General features: G+C 40.3%; 1 protein-coding gene across 12 annotated transcripts in view; it reads left to right on the forward strand.

Annotated features, from left to right (window-relative positions):
- Window positions 1–24,398, forward strand: part of FOXP2 (forkhead box P2) — a 476,937-nt gene that overhangs the window by 309,080 nt on the left and 143,459 nt on the right. For all 12 annotated transcript variants that reach the window (XM_069764830.1, XM_069764826.1, XM_069764821.1 and 9 more), the window contains exon 8: window positions 4,170–4,274. In XM_069764830.1, the coding sequence (XP_069620931.1) occupies window positions 4,170–4,274 (105 nt within the window). The remainder of the gene's footprint in view (window positions 1–4,169; window positions 4,275–24,398) is intronic.

Genomic DNA, 24,398 nt, shown 5'->3' on the forward strand with positions numbered 1-24,398 from the left:
GATGACCCCAGACGGCAAGGCGGCAACGGAGTCCTTAAGAAGCATTGAAGAGTATGAGATCAGCGATCTGTCAGTGTAAGGAATAAATCCCATTGTGGGACAATGTAAAAAAGTTGAAAAAAAAAGGTCTTAAAAATTGTAAAACTATAATTGTAAAAACAAATAAAAAAATGAAAAAATATTATTCCAATAAATACATTTATTTATGTGAAAAAAGTACATATATTCGGTGTCACCGTGTCCAGAATGATCCGACCTGTAAAATTGTCCCACTAGTTAACTCCTTCAGTGAACACTATAAAAAAATAAAAACGAGGCAAAAAAAATGCGTTATCATCATACTAATGCAAAAAAGTGCACGAAAATGCAAATAGACAAATGTAAATAAAAATGTTATCCCTGTAAAATATCATCTTGCCCTGCAAAAAACAAGCCATGCTGATCTGTCAGTGGAAAAATAAAAGTTGCAATTGTCAGAATAAAGCGATGCAAAAAAAGTTTTTCTGTTAAATAGCTTTTATTGTGTAAAAGTGCCCAAAACATAAAAAGTAGAAATGTGCTATCACTGTCATCTTACTGACCCAAAGAATAAAGCTGCTTTATCAATTTTACCACACACGGAACGTTATAATTTTTTTTTTTTTTAATCCTGAATTGCTGGTTTTTGTCCATTTTGCCTCCCTAAAATCGAAAAATGAGATAAAAAAATGTCATGTGACCAACAATTATACTAATTAAAATGTCAACTCATCCCTCAAAATAGAAGCTGTCACATGAATCTGTCGGCCCAAATATGGAAAAATTATAGTTGTCTAAATATTGGTAAAAAAAAGTGTCTTTAGTTTTTTACAGCAGCCGAACATAAAAACCTGATATAAATCTGGTATCACTACAATCGTACCAACCAAAAGAAGAAAGTTGTCTAACCATACTGCATAAAAAATAATTGTTCATTTGCTGTTGATTTGTTCATTATGCCTCCCAAAGATCACAGTACTGCTCGGCTCACATTTACTCTGAGCTCTTCGCTGAATGCTTCTATGTAAATTTATGAAATGCATGATTAAGATGGAACCCCCTGCAGAAAATTCCCTATAAGGAGGCAGATGGAGGCACTGTGGACATCATAGGACCTGTGATCTGGCAGTGTCTATCTTTTTAGGCGAGCATAAAAGTGCAGTCAACCACAGCTTTGTGCACTTCTGAAAAGGACACCGCTGAGCAGATGCCAGACAGAGTCCAGAGTAACTCCAGAGTAACTCTGCTGCCTCATTATAGTGAAAGGATCCCCTCGGGGGTTTCGACTGTCATTTCACTCTGAGAGCTTTAGATAGAAACCCCAAAGTAAGTGCACAGCGTAGGCACCAGATAAATGTGATCCTATGTAAAATATTCCCAATAAAAGCTTCCACTCAATACAAAAAAAAGCCCCACTCAGGTCCATCATCTGTCAATGGAAGTATAGGGGGCTTCCACGTTACTGGTATTAACTGGAAAAGCATAATGGCTCCTCACCCCCCCCCAAAGAAATTCAGCAATTTCTGCACTCCCAAATGCCCTCCTCCTTACTCAGCCCCAGTGTGTCTAAACCACATTTAATGCCCACATGTTTGGCATTTCTGTAGTGGTAAAAGCCCACCTAATGTAAGGCTGGGTGCTTCCAGAAGCATGTACTGGTCACTACAATTTACTAGTCACTACAATGGCAGTTTGCAATTTTCACACAGCAACATACACTACTGTTTGTTTCTGGAAAACACCCAATGAGTCAAAATTGTCACTGCACTTGTAGATAAATTCCAAAAGGGGTATAATTTCCAAAATGGGGTCATTTGAGGCGGAATTCTACTTTTCTAGAACTTAGGTGCTCTGTATATGGAGTCCGCCAACTATTCTAGGATAAGCTGCACTCCCTCCCATGTCTCGCCGTATGGTCTAGTAGTACTGTCCAGCCAAATATAGGGTATTTTTACATTCATCAAAAATTACGGGACAAATTTAGGTGTCATTTTTACCCATTTCCCAGTATGAAAATATAAAATATGGGGCTAACTCAAATTTTTTGTGGTAAAAATGTAGTACATTTTTTCACTACCAAATAGTATAAAATTCTGTGTTACCTGTGGTGGCAATATGATCATTGCACACCTAAATGAATTAATTGAGAGTTATAGTTTGTTAAATGGAGTCACTGATTTGGGGTCCTGCTGGCCTGGCATATAAGAGGCTCTATCAATGTGACATGGCACCATCAAACCAGCAAAATCTGAACACCAATATGGTGCATCTTCCCTTCTGAGCTTTGCGTGTGCCTCAAAAGTAGTTTTCAACCACAAATGGGGCATCTGTGTACTCAGGAAAAATTGCACAACAAATTTTTGGGTCCATTTTCTCCTGTTACCCTTGTGAAAATGCAAAAATTGGGGCTAAAAAACATTTTTGTGCGAAAAATATAATTTTTTTATTTTCATGGCTCAACGTTATAAATTTCTGTTAAGCACCTGAAGGTTCAAGGTGCTCAATACACAACTGGATAGGTTCCCCGAGGGGTCTCATTTCCAAAATAATGTCAGTTGTTGGGGAGGTTTCACTGTTAAGACACATCATGAGCTCTCCAAACACGACATGGCGTTTGCTTATTATGCCAGCAAATTTTACATTCAAAAAGTCGAATGGTGCTCCTTTTCTTCCGAGCCCTGTCGAGTGCTCAAACAGTGGTTTTCCCCCACATTTAGGCTATCAGTGTGCTTAGCAGAAACTGCACAACAAATTGAATGGTCCATGCTCTCTTGTTACCCTTCTAAAAGTAAAAAATGGGTCTAAAGGAACATTTTTGTGAAATAAAGTAAAATTTTATTTTTTCCTTCCACCTTCAATTAATTTCTGTAAAGCACCTGAAGTGTTTGTCAACTTCTTGAATGTGGTTTTGAGCACCTTGAAGGGTGCAGTTTTTAGAATGATGTCACTTTTAGGTATTTTTTGTCATATAAACCCCTCAAAGTCACTTCAAATGTGATGTGGTCCCTAAAAAGATGTTTTTGTAAATGTAAAAATAAGAAATCGTTGGTCAACTTTTAACCCTTCCAACTTCCTAACAAAAACAATTATGCTTCAAAAATTGTGCTGATGTAAATTAGACATGTGGGAAATGTTATTTATTAACTATTTTGTGTTCTCTGATTAAAGGGCATAAAAATTAAGAGTTTGAAAATTGCAACATTTTCTAAATTTTCGCCAAATTTCCAATTTTTTTCACATATATGCAGAAGTCAAATAAAATAAATGTTATCACTCTTCTGAAGTACAATATGTCATGAAAAAACATGCCCAGAATCAGTGGAATTCATTGAAGCGTTTCAGAGTTGTTACCTCATAAAGTGACAGTGGTTAGAAATGGCCTGGTCATGAAGGTGAAAACATACTTCCAGGTGAAGACTATACTTTTGAACTTCAGCAATCATGAAATAATATTACTACAGATTTCTGCCTAAAAGAATTATAATATTATAATTAGTTATTAGTAATTAACATAATCAATGATACTAAAATACAAAATTGTGTAATTTGCCCTTAGTTGGCGCAGGAAAGACAATTCACGAAACTTTGTGGAGAAAGTGAAGTGTGCGAGTCGGATTAAACAACGGCTGAAATCACTACTTCCTTTATTAGAAACTCTTTTGCCCTTTTTTGAGCAGTTTAGGAAGGGTAAGAGCCAATTCAATCTGGGAACTCTATTGCTGGGCAGATTTGTTAGAAACAGCCAGTCTCATCTTTTTATTTTTAATAAGTATTTTGAGCCTGACAATATCATTCATTTTAATCACAGAAAGCAGTATTTTAGAATAGCATTGTTGGTTTATTGAGCTAGGATATATTGCAATGGTTATATTAAGTTGAGGTCATATGTCAGAATTACCATGCACTCTTGTATAGTAATTTCTTCTTTCTTTATTAGAAGTCATCTTTGGCTCTATTTCTTCCCTAATTGGAACATCATCCTGCCTTGGCAGTTGAACTATTCAACAGAACGATTAAATTTTTCTGACTGCTCTGAGCTGAATTGACCTGTTTTGACCTGTTTGTCAGTGATTGTAACCTGACAGGCACTAGCAGACTCCAACGATTATGGCTTTTGAGATTAATCGGATGCTATTCTCTTTCTACTACAGCTCGTCACATGAGGAGACTGGGGCTACGCATACCCTCTATGGTCATGGTGTCTGCAAATGGCCCGGCTGTGAAAGCATTTGTGAAGATTTTGGACAGTTTTTAAAGTAGGTTAACTTTTACATTTTTAATAATTTCCTAGTGAAGCCAAATGGTGCAACGCAATGGCAATGCTTATCAATATCATATCCTTATATCGCATTTAAACTTCAAGGTCATGTCATCATGTCAGCAGTCACCTTTTTGTAATCAAATATGAGACTGACTTGATGTGTTGCAACCAATCTCAGATTTTGTATGTGTATAGTCTCAGTATAGATATTGAACTTTTTTAGACTACATTATGTTGTGGAAGACATTACACAATTGTTGACTGTTTGTATCAGTTTCCCAAGCTGTTCCCTGTTAATTTCAGTTCTTCAGAAAAGTAGAAAATAGACTATTTGAAATTTAGACATAAAATGTCAGTTGCGCAATCCTATTTACATATTAAATCTGGGGTTTATATATTAATGCAACAGTTATCTGGAATAATTGAGTAGAAGACAATGGTCGAAACTCATCAAAGAGTTTTCACCAGAATTTTGGATTAAAACACTTAGATAAGTTGCAAAAGTTTTGTGCAAAAATGCTGCAACCTTGACGTTTTCAACTTTACCCAGCTATACCACAATGAACAAATTTGGGGCAGAATGGAGGCATGAAGCCACAGCTTGTCATGAATTTGTACCTGCCAGAAAACTTATGCAAGTCTGAAGTAAGATTTGTGATGAGGCGCAAGGAGTCACACGGGTTGGGCATATCGTTAGTGCAATCTGTGCAGCTGCACAGGGGCCTAAGAGGTTAGGTGGCCCACTTCTAGCTCAAAAGCAGGTGAAATTGTGCAGTACGATGAACAGTTGGACTGCAGAGGTCCCAATTATTGTTCTTGCAGAGAGACCCTCATCTTTCTGTGTCCTCCATTCCTCAAAAGCACATTACAACAACACGCCCCCTCTCATCAAGACCAGTGGTGCTCACACACCAATGTATGTACATGTTTGAATGTCCTCTGTTTTAGTTGAAACCACATGTGGCCTTCCAATATGACTAATAATTACCAAGCTTTAGTTGAAGAGAACATAGTGATGCAGGACTCTTCTGACTTTTCTGTCATAAAGTCTGTGCACAATGTTTAAGAAGAGCCATAACTGTCTCATACAACTCATATGGAAGCCTTCCCTAGGTAAAGTCATTATGTGTAAGAATAATAACTTCCTATATAGACCCAAGCCACTACCATAATTATTACATTATCCTTTCTCTGGCAAAGCCACAGATCAGTACGCAATTGTCCACTTGTTTTCAACACCATGTGTGGAGACTTGAGCCATTTCCACAAATAAGTATATCTGAGTTGCTAAACATTTTGATATTCTGGAAGATTTGTCCTTTCTGAGCTTTCCTGTGACCTTTAGTGGTGTCGTTTCTTTTGATTTTTTTAGAGGTGTTCAAATCTTAGAATAATGCGCATTTTCTGATGTAAAAATATATCCACAAAAACATATATAAATTAACTTGCCAGAGGGTTTTATTTTTTTTTTTCAAGATGAGTAAACTTCACAGGCTGAAGATCTTGTGTTGTCATGGTGCGGTTAACAGGGTGAATGAACTGTTTCATGCTTCATCAACAATTAAGTTAATTAGCTTATTTGAAATGGCACTGCTTTGTTGCCAGGATGTTGGCAGAAACATCAAAAAGATGTGTTTACAAATGGTAGACTATCTGTGGGATATAGCGCTGCGACACCATAACTACAAAACATAACAAGAAATGGATAATAGCAACACTAGGGTAAATGAAGTGCTGCTCTTTTTATATATAAATATTGATTCGTTTTTACACATCCCTGTTTTGTCTACAGGCCATGGACAGAAATGTTACTTGGGAAAAATTTGTCCATAAACATCCAGTTACCGTATATAAATTTATGGACTAATTTAATTTACTGTCTATGCTCTCATTTACATAGAGCAGATCAATTAGTAAAACTATATTTATTTAACAAAACAAATGCATTTCTATATACAGATATCAACTGCCAAAATTATAGTAATATATATATAGTAACAAAAAGCTGTCCATAAACAGGTTGTAAGTGACGGCAACCAATAAACTATTAAAGATTGCCATTAAACTGAATCTCCTGGCAGGTTGAGGTAGGGGTTAAAACATCAATTTCTTTGACATGTCACATGTTAGGCTGTGTCCTGTTGTTTACTTACAATGAAGATTTTATACCTTGGTGATAATCATAGCCTGGACTACAGCAGCTACAGCACCGCATGCATTCTAGTCCATCTCCGCCACCTCCTGTGATTAGCAGCTGTGTATACAATGTACATACAGAGACTGGTGTGAGCAGGGTTTGCTTTCTCAGCTCTGCTGTATTGCTGAATCTAAAAACTCTGATTGTGTCAGAACTGCTGCACCCAGTAAAGTAAGCGATACATCATTAGAATCAGGGTCTCTTTGCCTATATCATGCTGCTCCCAGATGAGGTATCAAAAACCTGATGACAGATTCCCTTTAATATTAAGGCTAGATTCCTACATCCACACTGTACAGACTACATTTGGATTGACCTTGGGTATCCTCACCCAAACTAAAAGCCTCCTCTCCTAGGCCTATATGAGGTGATTAGTTCAATCCAGAAGACCCACTGTCAGTCCAGAAATTACAGCCCAAACACAGACCTTGGCATACGGAAATGTGAAACCTGACTGTTGCTATGACAATGAGCACTATATCTAGACTATAGGTAACAACTTAATACAAGCATTATGGACTATGGTAATCTGTCAATCTGATACAGTCTAAGTGCGTAATCAATAGTTCAACGATGCTTTAACCCAGAGGTCTCAAACTGCATTCCTCAAGGGCCGCAAACAGGTCATGTTTTCAAGATTTCCCTGTACTGCACAGGTGATAATTTAATCACCTACACACATAATGATTACAGCACCTTGTGCAATGCTAAGGAAATCTTGAAAACACACATGGTTTGCGGCCCTTGAGGAATGCAGTTTGAGACCCCTGATTTAACCAATGGGTTAAATTGAAGATAAATTGAAGTAAGTTTTTCATTCTTTACTGTAACAAATAGCATTGTGTCCAAAGGACAAACGTAATAGCCCACCCAAGAAAATTAATTTTGCATTATTATTAGTGATGAGCGAACATGCTCGCCACTACTCAGTACTCACTATGCTCGGTGTACTCGGCGAGCACCGAGTATTTCCGGGATTATTCGGCGGGAGCTCTGGTCTCCTCCTTTTAATTTTGGCGCTTTTTAGAGCGCCAATCAACATGCAGGAATTGTCAGCCATGCACTGTAATACCGCAGCCATCTTTGTTGTGGTATTATAGTGATTGGCTGGCCACACAGCGTCACCTGATCTATATGAGACCTGGTGCCACCCTGCTCGCCGCATTCCGCTCTGGACTCAGCTAGTGTAGGGAGAGCTGCTGCTGAGATAGGGTCAGATTCTTACTTTTATTAGTTAGTGTGGGTCTACTAGTGTTCAATCCACAAATCCTGATAAACCAACAGTCCTTTTTAGGGCTAATTCGGGGGTACATAGATTGCAGCGCTAGGTAGGCAGGGGAGTCTATATGCACATATACACATCAGTGCAAGGCATGCAGGCACTGTATGTGAGTATATAGATCTCACTGCATGTTAGGGTTGGCGGAACGCACCGAATATATTTATTAAGTAAGATTGGTGCGTTCGCCACCCGGGATCCACCGTGCAGGAAAGAACCTGCTGCTAAGTAAATGGCGGCACTATATGGCAGTACAATGTGAATACACACACGGGTTAAATTCACCCTGTGTGAAGGAAGCGAACCCTGTTGCGTCACATGGCCGCAGTACCGCACCAAGAGCGCAAGCAAGGAGTCTCAGAACTCAATCCCAAGACACAGGATTTGAGTTCATATAGACCTTATGCGCTCGACACCGCTACTGGGGTGTCAGAGTGACAGAAATAATAATAATTAAGGTGCACGACGGACGCCACTAACCACCCAGGCTTGGGTCAGGAAAGCGCTGTGAAAGTGCACGGTGCCGCACTGGCGGTCACAGCAATAAGACACTGTATTGTGTGTTACGTGCTGATGGCTAAGTCGGGCGCTAGATAGCAATCATCCACCTTCTGTGAGCAGTCATACAAAAGGGAGGGGATTTTAAAGAACTACTTTCACTCACAACACACACACATTTACAAAAGTATACTAGCGCATGGCCGTGCGGTCATACACAGCTTATATAGCTGCAGCACGTTCAGGACCTTTCAAAGAAGGACCAATGGAGTTGCAGCAGTAACTGAGCATGTGACCCTAGATCTCCACTGAGAGATCTTGCCCTGGGCATGCTCAGTGTGTGCAAAGCAGAACTTAGTCCTAGCACCTGTAGGACCTTCCAAGAAGGACCAATGGAAGTTGCTGCAGTACCTGATCATGTGACCCTAGATCTCCACTGAGAGATCTTGCCCTGGGCATGCTCAGTGTGTGCAAAGCAGGACTTAGTCCCAGAAAAGCCTGCTCGCTGCAGATCAGTGCAGGGTACAATAGCAGAGCCTTGAGAGGCAGTAGTAACCCTTTGCACCGTATCAGTCTCAGCGAGACACTGGGAGCGACGTCTCTGCTGAGCAGGCTCCACTGCGGCCGATGCAGAATGGGAGACCGCAGCAGACACGGATCGAGATTCCCCCTGTGCAGCAGAGGAAACTCGACTCCTAACACTGCATACCTCGAAAAGCTCCATTACTGTCTGCTGCTGCATATTTTATATACAGTGGGGCAAAAAAGTATTTAGTCAGTCAGCAATAGTGCAAGTTCCACCACTTAAAAAGATGAGAGGCGTCTGTAATTTACATCATAGGTAGACCTCAACTATGGGAGACAAACTGAGAAAAAAAAATCCAGAAAATCACATTGTCTGTTTTTTTAACAATTTATTTGCATATTATGGTGGAAAATAAGTATTTGGTCAGAAACAAACAATCAAGATTTCTGGCTCTCAGAGACCTGTAACTTCTTCTTTAAGAGTCTCCTCTTTCCTCCACTCATTACCTGTAGTTATGGCACCTGTTTAAACTTGTTATCAGTATAAAAAGACACCTGTGCACACCCTCAAACAGTCTGACTCCAAACTCCACTATGGTGAAGACCAAAGAGCTGTCAAAGGACACCGGAAACAAAATTGTAGCCCTGCACCAGGCTGGGAAGACTGAATCTGCAATAGCCAACCAGCTTGGAGTGAAGAAATCAACAGTGGGAGCAATAATTAGAAAATGGAAGACATACAAGACCACTGATAATCTCCCTCGATCTGGGGCTCCACGCAAAATCCCACCCCGTGGGGTCAGAATGATCACAAGAACGGTGAGCATAAATCCCAGAACCACGCGGGGGGACCTAGTGAATGAACTGCAGAGAGCTGGGACCAATGTAACAAGGCCTACCATAAGTAACACACTACGCCACCATGGACTCAGATCCTGCAGTGCCAGACGTGTCCCACTGCTTAAGCCAGTACATGTCCGGGCCCGTCTGAAGTTTGCTAGAGAGCATTTGGATGATCCAGAGGAGTTTTGGGAGAATGTCCTATGGTCTGATGAAACCAAACTGGAACTGTTTGGTAGAAACACAACTTGTCGTGTTTGGAGGAAAAAGAATACTGAGTTGCATCCATCAAACACCATACCTACTGTAAAGCATGGTGGTGGAAACATCATGCTTTGGGGCTGTTTCTCTGCAAAGGGGCCAGGACGACTGATCCGGGTACATGAAAGAATGAATGGGGCCATGTATCGTGAGATTTTGAGTGCAAACCTCCTTCCATCAGCAAGGGCATTGAAGATGAAATGTGGCTGGGTCTTTAACATGACAATGATCCAAAGCACACCGCCAGGGCAACGAAGGAGTGGCTTCGTAAGAAGCATTTCAAGGTCCTGGAGTGGCCTAGCCAGTCTCCAGATCTCAACCCTATAGAAAACCTTTGGAGGGAGTTGAAAGTCCGTGTTGCCAAGCGAAAAGCCAAAAACATCACTGCTCTAGAGGAGATCTGCATGGAGGAATGGGCCAACATACCAACAACAGTGTGTGGCAACCTTGTGAAGACTTACAGAAAACGTTTGACCTCTGTCATTGCCAACAAAGGATATATTACAAAGTATTGAGATGAAATTTTGTTTCTGACCAAATACTTATTTTCCACCATAATATGCAAATAAATTGTTAAAAAAACAGACAATGTGATTTTCTGGATTTTTTTTCCTCAGTTTGTCTCCCATAGTTGAGGTCTACCTATGATGTAAATTACAGACGCCTCTCATCTTTTTAAGTGGTGGAACTTGCACTATTGCTGACTGACTAAATACTTTTTTGCCCCACTGTATACATAGCTGCAGGTATCCATGGCTAGGTTGTTGGGGTTTTTTTGCACCTTATACTTGCTAATTTTATTAGAAATCAATCCATAGCCCCATTTTTTCTACATTTATTTGCTTGGTCACACTGTAGACTACAACCAGGTCATTTCAATACAAGAGCATGAAAATCTAACAATTTAAAAATTTTTGTTTTGTCCCCTGCATCAGATGTGAGTGCAAAGAAATTTTCTGGCCTTTTTTTCAGTACTATATTATTTTTTGGAGTGTCTTACATCATTTTTGGATACCATTTTGCTGCCCCAAAAATCTGTAGCTGGCCCAAAAATATTTAGCTACAGTTCTTATATTTATCACTGTGATTTGTACGCCACATGCACCGTATATCATTGCGCTAAATATTTTACAATTTTAGTACCCTAATTTTTTTTTAGTGTCATAGCCTACTTATTGACTCAATTTTGGTGGGCCAAAAAAAATCAATGCCACATTTTGATCAATCTGTGGTCTCCAAATTCTTGCTTTTCTGGCATGCATTCCTCTTTTTTGTCTGTCTGCTACCCTTGCTCTATACAGTATTTTGTGGTTAAATTTAAAACAAAAAAACAGGCCACATATTGAAACAGTCTGTTATCTCTGTCAGATGCTCGATGTTTCTGTGGTGTCCAAATCCTTGCTTTGCAGGCATACATTGCAATTTTTTGTCTGCTAGCCTTGGTCTATACTGTATTTTGTGGTTAAAAAATAAATAAATACTGGCCACATATTGAAACACTCTGTTATCTCAGTCAGATACCTGGTCTATCTGTGGTGTCAAAATAATTGCTTCTCAGGCATTCATTCCACTTTTTTGTCTGCTACCCTTGGTCTCTACAATATTTTGTGGCTAAAAAAATACAGGCCACATAACGAAACAGTCTTTTATCTCAGTCAGACACCTGGTCTAGCTGTGCTGTCCAAATCCTTGCTTTGCAGGCATACATTCCAGGTTTTTGTCTGCTAGCCTTGGTCTATACTGTATTTGGTGGTTAAAAAAAAATACAGGCCACATATTGGAACAGTCTGTTATCTCAGTCAGACACCTCGTCTATCTGTGGTGTCCAAATCCTTGCTTTGCAGGCATACATGCCAGGTTTTTGTCTGCTACACTAGGTCTATACAGTATTTCATGGTTAAAAAAATGCAGGCCACATATTGAAACAGTCTGTTATCTCCATCAGTCACCCGGGTTATCTGTGTTCTCCAAGTCCTTGCTTTTCAGTCATACATTCCACTTTTTGGTCTGCTATCCTTGGTCTATACAGTATTTGGAGGTTAAAAACATACAGGCCACATATTGAAACAGTCTGTTATCTCAGTCAGACGCCTGGTCTATCTGTGGTGTCCACATAATTGCTTTTCAGGCATACATTCCACTTTTTTTGTCTGCTACACTTGGTCTCTACAGTATTTTGTGGCTAAAAAAATACATGCCACATATTGAAACAGTCTGTTATCTCCATCAGTCGCCCGGTTTATCTATGGTGTCAAATCCTTGCTTTGCTGGCATACATTGCAGGTTTTGGTCTGCTACACTTGGTCTATACAGTATTTTGTGGTTAAATTTTTTTAGCAAAATCCTTTGTGGGCCGAACCCCATGCACCAGGAACACTGTCTGCCGGTGATACACTGCATCTTCCATGGTTTTGCTTTGAAGCCAATCCACAGTCCACGGTGCATGTGAAGATGCCTTGTGCCCTGTACCTGTTGTTGCTTCATCATCAAGCCTGTCCATGTCCTTGTCCCAGTGCAGCCTTCAGTTGTGTATACCCCAGTCATTGGAATGCAAGTGGAAATACGCAGCCAACGCCCCACAGGTCACAGTACTAAATTCTAACATTTCTCATCTGCTTGCGCTTGAAATGTTGCCTTTTAGGCTAGATAAGATGGAAACTTTCCGCAACCTGATGGCGGCGGCAGTCTCAAGGTACTCGGTCCCCAGTCACCACTATTTCTCCTGGTGTACCGTACCGACATTACACCAGCATGTGTCCCACAACATTACCCATGACCTCAACGATGCTGTTACTGGGAAAGTCCACCTAACCACAGACATGTGGACAAGTTCTTTTGGGCAGGGACAGTACATCTCACTGGGTCCATAGTGGAAGCCGGGACCCAGTCAGACCTTGGAATGATACACATCCTCCCGACACTGAGGATTGCGGGCCCTACATCAATCAGAGTTGCCCCACAGTGTACAGCTCCTTCACCTGCTCCTCCTCTTCATCCTCCATCTCCAAAATGAGCACATGAGTCACAAGCTGGAAGCACTGCCTCAGCCAAGCGGCAACAGGCTATGCTGAAGCTCATCTGCTTAGGTGACAAACCGCACAATGCTGAAGAGTTGTGGACAGTGCTGAAAGAGCAGTCAGATTTTTGGATGAAACCTCTGAACCTACAGCCAGGCATGGTCATGTGTGACAATGACCGAAACCTAGTGGCAGCTCTGGGGCAACGTGAGCTCACACACGTACTTGCCTGGACCATGTTCTTAACCTCATCATTCAACATTTTCTCAAAAGCTACCCAGAGCTACCAGAACTGCTAGTAAAAGTACGCCACCTGTCTGCCCATTTTAGAAAGTCAGCTACAGCTCCAGGGGCCCTTGCTGTGCTTCAGCAGCGTTTGCATCTTCCGGCTCACCGACTGGTGTGTGATGTCCCCATGCTTTGGAACTCTACACTGCATATGTTGGAAATGATTTGTGAGCAGATGAGGGCAGTTGTTGACTACCAGCATCAACAAGGCCGTCGTTATTCAGTTCACACTCCACACATAAGACCTCAGGAGTGGACATGGATGCCAGACATATATACCATCCTCAAAAACTTTAAAGATTGCACCAAGATGGTGAGCAGTGATGACGCCATAATTAGCATCACCATACCGCTTCTCTGCATTCTGAAACCCTCTCTGCTCACAATTAAAGAGGATGCATCGCAGGCGGGGTACGAGGACATGGATCAAGGAACCATAGAGCGTGATTACACTCAGCCCAGCCTCATGTTGTCCCAACCTGGATTGGTAGACAATGAGGAAGAGTAGGAGGAGGAAGGACAGGAGCTATTTTCATGTGCTATAGATGGTACTACAAGCACAGCTGTCATACCATCTGTTCAGTGTGGATGGCCTGAGGACAGGGAGGAGGTTGTGGAGGAGGAGGACAGCATGGTTAGTCATCCTGTTGGTGAGGACATGGAAGTCTTGTCTGACATGCATGGCTGACTTTATGTTGCGCTGCGTTTCCCATGACCCTCGCATTATTAAAATTTTGAGTGACACTCATTACTGGTTGCTGACACTTCTAGACCCACGCTACAAGGAGAACTTTCAATCTCTTCTTCCAGAGGCAGACAGGTGTACTATAATGTTGCAGTACCAGAGGGCCCTTGTAGCGGAATTAATAAAAAAAATTCCCATCTGAGAACGCTGGCAGCAGATATCAGAGTTTGTTGTACAACCAAAGAGTCCAAGCGAGAGAGACAGAAGTACAATCCAGCACAGGCGGGAACAATGGCAAAGTTCTGGGACAGTTTTCTCAGACCCTCTCATCGTGCCGGCACAGAGACAAGGGGTGCTGTCAAAAGAAGTGCAATGTTTTTGAAGATGCTGAGGAAGTACCTTGCAGATTGTACAAATGTCCTCTGAGATTCCTCTGTGCCTTTTAATTATTGGTTATCCAAGCTGGACACATGGCTTGAACTGGCTCTCTACACCTTGGAGGTCTTGGCCTGCCCTGCTGCTAGCGTTCTGTCAGGGCGGGTTTTTAGTGCCGCTGGTGGAATTATAACGGAAAGGCTCATCCACCTGTCAACTGAAAATGCTGACAGGCTGACTCTTTTAAAATAAGAGCAAGGGCTGGATTGGGCAATATTTCTGTACACCATTGAATGAAAACAACTAAATATAACCTCAAATACATTATCCTTTTTGTGGAGGTGTATTCTCATGCACCTCTTCAGAACCACACATGGGTATTCGCTTCCTGATTTGGTCTGTTTGGTGTGATCCTCCTCCTTATCTTCATCCTCATCATCCACAACCACTAGAACACCAGGGTGAATGTATTTCGTGATGCAAAGGTCACTCAATTTTTATACAAGGGTGTTTTTATAATGCCCGTTTCAAATTTGAAACAAAAAAAATGTTTACTCCCCCAGGGTGAAATGTATGTCAGTCCATACACTTAGTGTATAGGCATTACAAGTCTAGGAAACCCGCTCCTTTAAATTGGGCATAGTTTTTAATGAGGCCTTCATCAACGTCTCATCATTCTCCGCCACTAGATCACCAGGGTTAACGTGTTTTGTGCTGCTACAGCCAGTCACTTTTTCGGCAAGGGTGTCTTTGATCCCCATAAAATATTTTTTTAATAATGTACCCCCATAGGGAAATGATTGTCAGCCCATGCACTTAGTGTATGGGCATTACGAGTCTAGGAGACCTGCTCCTTTGTAAGGGGACAGTTTTTTTATGAGGCCCTCCTCCATGTTTCTTCCAAGGGAGGATTGTGGTGCTTGCAAATTTGTGTCAAGGCGGCTCTTGCATTCAATGTATAAGGAAACAGTATGGCAGGACCAACTGAAAAATGTGAAGTGCGTTTTCCTGTGGCCATCCAGTACCTGGGTTCAAAGGCTTATTGGGGTGCATATGACTTTGCGGCAGGGCAGGCCTTGCAGTTAATACATAAGAAATCAGTATGGCAGGACTAACTGAATAATGTGAAGTGGGTTTTCCTGTGGCCATCCAGTACATGGGTTCAAAGGCTTATTAGGGTGCATATGACTTGGTAGCAGGGCAGGCCTTGCATTCAGTGCATCATTTTTTCAGGAAGCCATCCTGTATCTCTCATGAAAGGGGTATTGGGGAACGTCATAATTCTTTGCAGGCCAGCCGTTCACTGCATAGGCAATAACAACATAGGATACACACTGTTTAATAATGGCCCTTTAAAAATATTGATACCACCTGATGCTCCTCTAAAAATTTGCTTTGTGACTTTAAAAGTCCATCCTTCATAAATGAAACAAGATGTGTCTCCTTTTGTGCCACACACCATATGGCCAACTAGGGTTGTTAAATGTTGCAATGACATTTCCCAGTGAATGCATTAGTATTGGTTGAAAGCAATTTTAAAGTTGAAAAATGCATCTAAAACATTGTGTGTGAACATAGCCCAAGTGGTGGAGGAACATTTTTGTCTGGGGTTAATTATTTTGCCTTACATACAAGTCATTACCCTGGAAAGGATGTACCTTAACATATTTCCCAGCAAAATACATTTTGGTTTCGCTTTTGTTTGTTTTTAGGTGCACCTGTAAAAATGGTGTGAAACTCTGACAAAATCGCTTACAGCTGTGACCTAGGGAATGATGTTACCGTGTCATTTGAGCAGTGTCTCCATCATTGTCAGACGTTTTTAGACCTTAAAAGAACCCCCGGGGCTCGCAGTAAAAATACTTGGGTTTCCCATAGACCTACATTGGGCTAGTTGCTCGGGTCGAGTACCCGAGTATTCCAATTTGCTTGACCCGAGCAACCAGTACCTGAGCATTTTAGTGCTTGCCCATCACTAATTATTATATAATATATTTATATTATATTGTCAGCTAGAACAGCTTGCCGGCTACCAAGTCTTCAAACATGTTGGGTTATGCTGGATTGTACTGATGTATTCTAGCCAAAAAGTTTATCAGAATTGGATTTGTGGCTTTGTCTACTTATCTCCACCTTGTGTCTAGCATCAGTTAATGTATCAGTAGAGAGATAGCAATGTGGAACCTTGTGTTCCAAAGGCATATGTAACACTAAAGGCCCCTTCACATTAAGCGACGCTGCAGCGATACCGACAACGATCCGGATCGCTGCAGCGTCGCTGTTTGGTCGCTGGAGAGCTGTCACACAGACAGCTCTCCAGCGACCAACGATCCCGAAGTCCCCGGGTAACCAGGGTAAACATCGGGTTACTAAGCGCAGGGCCGCGCTTAGTAACCCGATGTTTACCCTGGTTACCATCATAAAAGTAAAAAAAAACAAACACTACATACTTACCTACCCCTGTCTGTCCCCGGCGCTCTGCTTCTCTGCACTCCTCCTGTACTGGCTGTGAGCACAGCGGCCGGAAAGCAGAGCGGTGACGTCACCGCTCTGCTTTCCGGCTGACCGACGCTCACAGCCAGTACAGGAGGAGTGCAGAGCACAGCGCCGGGGACAGACAGCGGTAGGTAAGTATGTAGTGTTTGTTTTTTTTTACTTTTACGCTGGTAACCAGGGTAAACATCGGGTTACTAAGCGCGGCCCTGCGCTTAGTTACCCGATGTTTACCCTGGTTACCAGTGAAGACATCGCTGGATCGGTGTCACACACGCCGATCCAGCGATGTCCACGGGAGATCCAGCGACGAAATAAAGTTCTGGACTTTGTTCAGCAACCAACGATCTCCCAGCAGGGGCCTGATCGTTGGTCGCTGTCACACATAACGATTTCCTTAACAATATCGTTGCTACGTCACAAAAAGCAATGATATCGTTAACGATATCGTTATGTGTGAAGGTACCTTAAGAGAATCAGTATTATTTAACATTGGAGGCATCGGCTGTATTTCTTCCTTCAGCTATTTTCACAGTGGGAAGTTAAAGCATGACCTAAAGGTGTTGTTCCATAATTAAAACTTATAGCACAAATAAATAAAACGTGTAAATTGGTGACATGGTGTTATATATGAGATGTGCATATACACATGTGAACTGTATTAATATTTTGTGATGATGCCCCAATTCAAGCACATCTAACTAAGGACATGTATAGATGACAGGTTTCTGTAACATCCTTTAACCCCTTGGAGTCATAGCAAATTTTGGCCAGTCATTCCTTTTTTTTAATTTTTTATTGTCACCTTCTAGTAGTTTTTATTTTTTGGAGATATACAGTTAGGGCCAGAAATATTTGGACAGTGACACAAGTTTTGTTATTTTAGCTGTTTACAAAAACATGTTCAGAAATACAATTATATATATAATATGGGCTGAAAGTGCACACTCCCAGCTGCAATATGATAGTTTCCACATCCAAATCGGAGAAAGGGTTTAGGAATCATAGCTCTGTAATGCATAGCGTCCTCTTTTTCAAGGGACCAAAAGTAATTGGACAATGGACTCTAAGGGCTGCAATTAACTCTGAAGGCGTCTCCCTCGTTAACCTGTAATCAATGAAGTAGTTAAAAGGTCAGGGGTGGATTCTAGGTGTGTGGTTTTGCATTTGGAAGCTGTTGCTGTGAGCAGACAACATGCGGTCAAAGGAACTCTCAATTGAGGTGAAGCAGAACATCCTGAGGCTGAAAAAAAAGAAAAAATCCATCAGAGAGATAGCAGACATGCTTGGAGTAGCAAAATCAACAGCTGGGTACATTCTGAGAAAAAAGGAATTGACTGGTGAGCTTGGGAACTCAAAAAGGCCTGGGCGTCCACGGATGACAACAGTGGTGGATGATCGCCGCATACTTAATTTGGTGAAGAAGAACCCGTTCACAACATCAACTGAAGTCCAGAACACTCTCAGTGAAGTAGGTGTATCTGTCTCTAAGTCAACAGTAAAGAGAAAACTCCATGACAGTAAATACAAAGGGTTCACATCTAGATGCAAACCATTCATCAATACCAAAAATAGACAGGCCAGAGTTAAATTTGCAGAAAAACACCTCAAGAAGCCAGCTCAGTTCTGGAAAAGTATTCTATGGACAGATGAGACAAAGATCAACCTGTACCAGAATGATGGGAAGAAAAAAGTTTGGAGAAGAAAGGGAACGGCACATGATCCAAGGCACACCACATCCTCTGTAAAACATGGTGGAGGCAACGTGATGGCATGGGCATGCATGGCTTTTAATGGCAATGGGTCACTTGTGTTTATTGATGACATAAGAGCAGACAAGAGTAGCCGGATGAATTCTGAAGTGTACCGGGATATACTTTCAGCCCAGATTCAGCCAAATGCTGCAAAGTTGATTGGACGGCGCTTCATAGTACAGATGGACAATGACCCCAAGCATACAGCCAAAGCTACCCAGGAGTTCATGAGTGCCAAAAAGTGGAACATTCTGCAATGGCCAAGTCAATCTCCAGATCTAAACCCAATTGAGCATGCATTTCACTTGCTCAAATCCAGACTTAAGACGGAAAGACCCACAAACAAGCAAGACCTGAAGGCTGCGGCTGTAAAGGCCTGGCAAAGCATTAAGAAGGAGGAAACCCAGCGTTTGGTGATGTCCATGGGTTCTAGACTTAAGGCAGTGATTGCCTCCAAAGGATTTGCAACAAAATATTGAAAATAAAAATATTTTGTTTGGGTTATGTTTATTTGTCCAATTACTTTTGAACTCCTAAAATGTGGAGTGTTTGTAAAGAAATGTGTACAATTCCTACATTTTCTATCAGATATTTTTGTTCAACCCTTCAAATTAAACATTACAATCTGCACTTGAATTCTGTTGTAGAGGTTTCTTTTCAAATCCAATGTGGTGGCATGCAGAGCCCAACTCGCGAAAATTGTGTCACTGTCCAAATATTTCTGGCCCTAACTGTAGTTGTATGAGGGCTTGTATTTTTCAGTGGGCACATATAACTCATCAATACATTTTTAACTCGGGAGGAATATAAATGAACAGCAATTCTGCCACTTTTTTTTACTACTCACCGCTTTTCACAATTTTTTTTTTTACTTTATTCTGTAGGTCAGTATCAATATGGCAATACCACATTTATATACTGTAGTTTTCTTTCTTTTTATTTCCTACAATGTATACTGACAATGAATACAATATAATTTGTTTTTGTGCCAACATATTCTGGGAGGCTTAAAGAGAACTTCTCAGCATGATTTAGCAATGTTAAGTAAAGCCACAGACATAATGTTGCTCTTATTTTGATTAAATTGATACCTTTAGAAGAAATCTTTGTGTTTGTTCTTTAATCTACATTTTAATACATTTTAATTTTTTGGTTAATTACCTTTAGGTGCAAAGGAGCGAGACTCTGGACACGGTCTTCTGTTCCTGCCCCGGCCCCTCCACTTTCCTTTAGTGCCTGTATGACAGGTCACTGCTTCGTGAATGACCTGCTTTCTGTTTGAGATTTTGTGGCAACACCATCCTTGCCGCCGGTGGTGTGTGTGCTTATTGATATCCACGTGGTCTTCTTAACAGCGGCGCCGGTGTCAGTGCATGCACAGATTGTTTACCGCGAGTCTTCAAAAATGCTGTGCCATGGCCATACATGTGCAAATTTAGTTCTCTGCTCATTTACATCTGTAAAGGATGTAATTGAGCCAAAATCTCACTCTGCGCATGTGCCACCACTGGAAACATTTTATTGAAGACAATTGGGAGATCAATCTGCACACACTCTGCCCAGAGCAAGGATTAATTTAAAATTGGAGGCAAGTAACTCACAAAGCAGTGACCTGTCATACAGACATCAGAGGCAGGCGGAGGGGCTGGGGCAGGAGCCAAAGACCCTATCCGCAGTCTCGCAACTATGCACCGAAAGCTAATTACACAAAAACTTCAAATGTGGATTTAAGAACAACCACAACATGGATTTTGTCACTAAAGGTATTGATTTAATGTGTATAACAGCTCCATTATGACCACGACGTTACTTTACATTACTTAATTATGCTGAGAGGTCCTCTTTACGTTTTACAATTTTCTGTCAGCAGAGCTGTATGAGTATTTTTTGCATAGGAACATTTTCATTGGTATTATATTGTAGTACAAGTTTTTCTATGTTTTGCTTTTTTTGAGCAAAAAATACTTTGAAAAACATCGTTTTATTTTTTTTCTGCAGACTAGCTTGCATGAGGGCTTTTTTTGCAGGAAAAGCTCTAATTTTTATTGGTATCATTTTTGAGTATATGAGACTTTTTGATCAAGTTTAAATTCACTTTTTGTTGTAGGCATGAACAAAAATCAGTAAGCATGATTTTTTTATTTAGTTTATTTTTATATGGAATTGAATATGCAGTACTACACAACTGACATATTAACTTTATTTTTGGATTTCAACACAATTATGGTGATAGCCAATTTATATACTTTTTTCTACTCTTGCACAAAACATTACATTTTTTTAGTTAGTTATATTGTTATTGCCTAAACTTTTTCATTTTTCTGAGTACAGAGCTGTATGAGGGCATTTTTTTTTCCAACAAACTGTAGTTTAAATTGGTAACAATTTGGAATACATATGATTTTTTATCATTTTTTTGCGAGTTATGATGAACACAAACATCAATTCTGTCATATTTAAATATGGTTAAAAAGATTACAAATGCCCATTAAATTCAACTAAGGGAAGGGACACAAGCACAAGCAACATGCATAATAACTGTAAAGCGCTGCGGAATATGTTAGCGCTATATAAAAATAAAGATTATTATTATTATTATAATCCTAGTTCACTCCAAAATAGCTCATATTTTCCTCCTGATCCCAATTGACAATCAACTGGACCAAACACTTAGATAAGAACATTACATAATTACATAAACACTTATATTATTATTTTCTAGAAAGATATCCAAGCTTTTTTAAACCATCAACAGCTTATGTTGTGACCAGATTTTAAGATGGACTATTCCATAGAGTAATAGTTCTTATAGTAAAAAAGGCTTGTCTCCTCTGGAGATTGAAACTATCTCTCTGTAGGTGCAGGGAGTGCCCTCTTGTGTTTTGAGGGAGTTTTACATGAAACAACTTTTGACCATACTTTTTATATGGACCTCTTATGTACTTGTACAAGTAAGGCATATCCCCCCTTAGACTTCTCTAGTCACGGTTAAACAAATGTCATTATTTTAATAATTCCTTATAACTAAGATCCTTCATACCTCTCATTTGTTTTATGGCTCTACTTTATTTTTTTGCAACTCCAGCGTATCCAAGCTATGAACTGGTGCCCAGAACTGGATTGCATATTCAAGATGTGGTCACACTAATGCTTTGTAAAGTGGTACTGTAATATTTCTTTCCCGTGAGTCCATCCATGCCTCTTTTAATATCCTGCTCCTCTTAGAAGCAGGTGATTGACACTGGATGTTGTTATTTAGTCTGTGATGCATCCACATCATTCTCTTCAAGTGACTTTCCCAGTTTTAGTCCCCCTAGAATATTTAATGCCCTCATATTATTAGTACCCAGGTGCAAAACTTTACATTTATCCACAGTGAAACTCATCTGCAGTATGGTGGCCAAAAGCACAGTTTTTCCAATTCAGCATGTAACAATTCCATATTTTCTGAAGACTGCTCTATACTAATTAACTTGTAAAACAGAAATAATGCTATTAATCCCATATTTTATATAATTAATAAATAAGTTGAATAAACTTTGGGGTTTACACCACTTATAACTGGAGACAATTCAGAGGAGCAATCATTAACAACTGTTTGAATGTGGTTTTTGGGTCAGTTTTCGATCCAATTAAAAACCTTATTCTTTAGGCCTATGAACCTTAATGTGCCCATGAGGCATCTGTGTGGGACAGTGTCAAAAGCCCTTGCAAAAGTCAAAAACAATATATCAACAGCTACACCTCTTTCAATATTTCTACTTACTTCTACATAAAACCTTATCAGGTTAATTTGATAATCTCTGTCCTTTGTAAAATCATGCTTGTCATCACTTATAATATTTTTTATACCACATACTTGTATATCGTCAGTTACAAACCTCATGAACATATTTGCCATAATGGATGTTAAGCTTACAAATCTATAATTACCTAGGAAATACCTGTACCCCTTTTTGAAAATTAGCACAATGTGCACCTGTAGCACTAGCAACACAAGTGTTTCAACTATCAAAATAAATTACTTTTTATTAATGTACCAAATTATCATTATGAAAGTACATTAAAATATCCATACTCATCAGTCGATTGTGCTAAGATGAAAATGCTCAATCTACTAAAGGGATTCCCTCTATTGTTGAGATGTATTTATAGAGAAGCGCCTGAAGAACAATGCCTAATAATTCAATTACCGCTAATCTGGTCATTAGAAAACACTAAACTCACCGCTCCAATTGTATATTTTATCTGCCACAACTACTTTGGTTATAAATTCCTTTTTGAAAATATGTGCCAAATTATCTTTGCCCCAGTTGCTTGGTACAGTAGGAGTCACCAAAGAGTGACTTCAGTGACTGTAGAGTAGCCAAGCAATAACTGTTATTTCCTTATCAACCTTCTGGGCTCAAGGCTTTGTTCAGATTTTATTTCTTTTTTTCTTTGTTATATACAAAACTCAAAAACTGATTTATTAATTCTCTTCTTGATCCTCTTGACCAACATCTCATTACCATTATTTAAAGGACCCACCTGTGCAGACTGTTTTTTGTATTAATAAAAAACCTTGGGATTTGTTTTGCTTTCCTTGGATATTTGATATTCATTTTGTACTTTAGCTGATTAGATTACTTTTTTGCAGATTCTTTTAAGCTTTTTAAATTTTTCAAACACTCTAGCTGAACCCTCAGATTTATATTTATTCTAAGTGCCTCTTTTTCATTAGTAATTGCTTTCCTAACAATAGGTGTAAGCAATGTGAGGTTTAATATTTGTCTTCAATACATGTTACCTATTGAAAAATATTCTGCTGTCTGACTAATGAATACAGGCCATTAACACGCAGAAACTTATGAAGAACTTGCAGTCTTCATTGGCCCCTATTTCCTTCTTCTCATGTCCTGACTTTGCACTCAAGCATTGTAACAAAACACTGCAAAGTGCCCTGGATGAAACTGCATCTCCTATACATAGAATAACTCAGCACAGATGGCGACAACCGTGGCAAACACGTTTCCTACAGCGGTGCTCCAGGTGCACCTAACGTCTGAGGAGAAAATCCAATCTACCCGAATATTTCATCCATTATAAGTTTATGCTTAAAACATACAATGCTGCCCTTCACCTCTCCAAACAAACCTATTTCAACACCCTCATCATCATCACCTCAATATCTATTACCCTGAAATGTCTCTTTGACACTTTTCATTCACCACTCAACCCAAGAGTGCAGGCCCCAACAACGGATCTCCGCGCTGACGATCTGGCCAATTATTTCAAAGAAAAAATTGACCTTATCCGACAGGAAATTATCTCCCAATCCCCTCATACCATACACTGTCCTTGTTCCTCCTCTGCATCTAGCTCACTCTCTGATTTTGAACCAGTCACAGAAGAAGAAGTAATCAGGCTCCTTGCATCTTCTCGCCCTACCACTTGCACCGGTGACCCTATTCCATGACATCTCCTCCAGTCCATTTCCCCTGCTGTCACCACTCACCTGACAAAAATATTCAATCTCTCTCTCTCCTGGCATTTTTCCCTCCTCAATTATATACATTCATTACTTAAAAAGCCATCCCTCAACCAAAACTGTGCCGCTAACTATAGACCTGTTTCTAATATTTACTTCATTTCTAAACTCCTGGAATGCCTGGTCCACTACTGTCTTATCCGCTATCTCTCAGATAACTCTTTTCTCGACCCTCTAGAATACAGTTTCCGCTCTTTACATTCTACTGAAACTGCCCTCACCAAAGTCTCTAATGATCTACTAACAGCTAAATCTAATGGTCACTACACCATGTTAATTCTCTTGGATCTCTCTACAGCATTCAACACTGTGGGTCATCAGCTCCTTCTCACTATGCTCCGCTCCATCGGCCTCAAGGACACCATTCTCCACTGGTT

Source organism: Ranitomeya imitator, chromosome 4 (assembly GCF_032444005.1).
Source record: "Ranitomeya imitator isolate aRanImi1 chromosome 4, aRanImi1.pri, whole genome shotgun sequence".
Classification (NCBI taxonomy): Eukaryota; Metazoa; Chordata; class Amphibia; order Anura; family Dendrobatidae; genus Ranitomeya; species Ranitomeya imitator.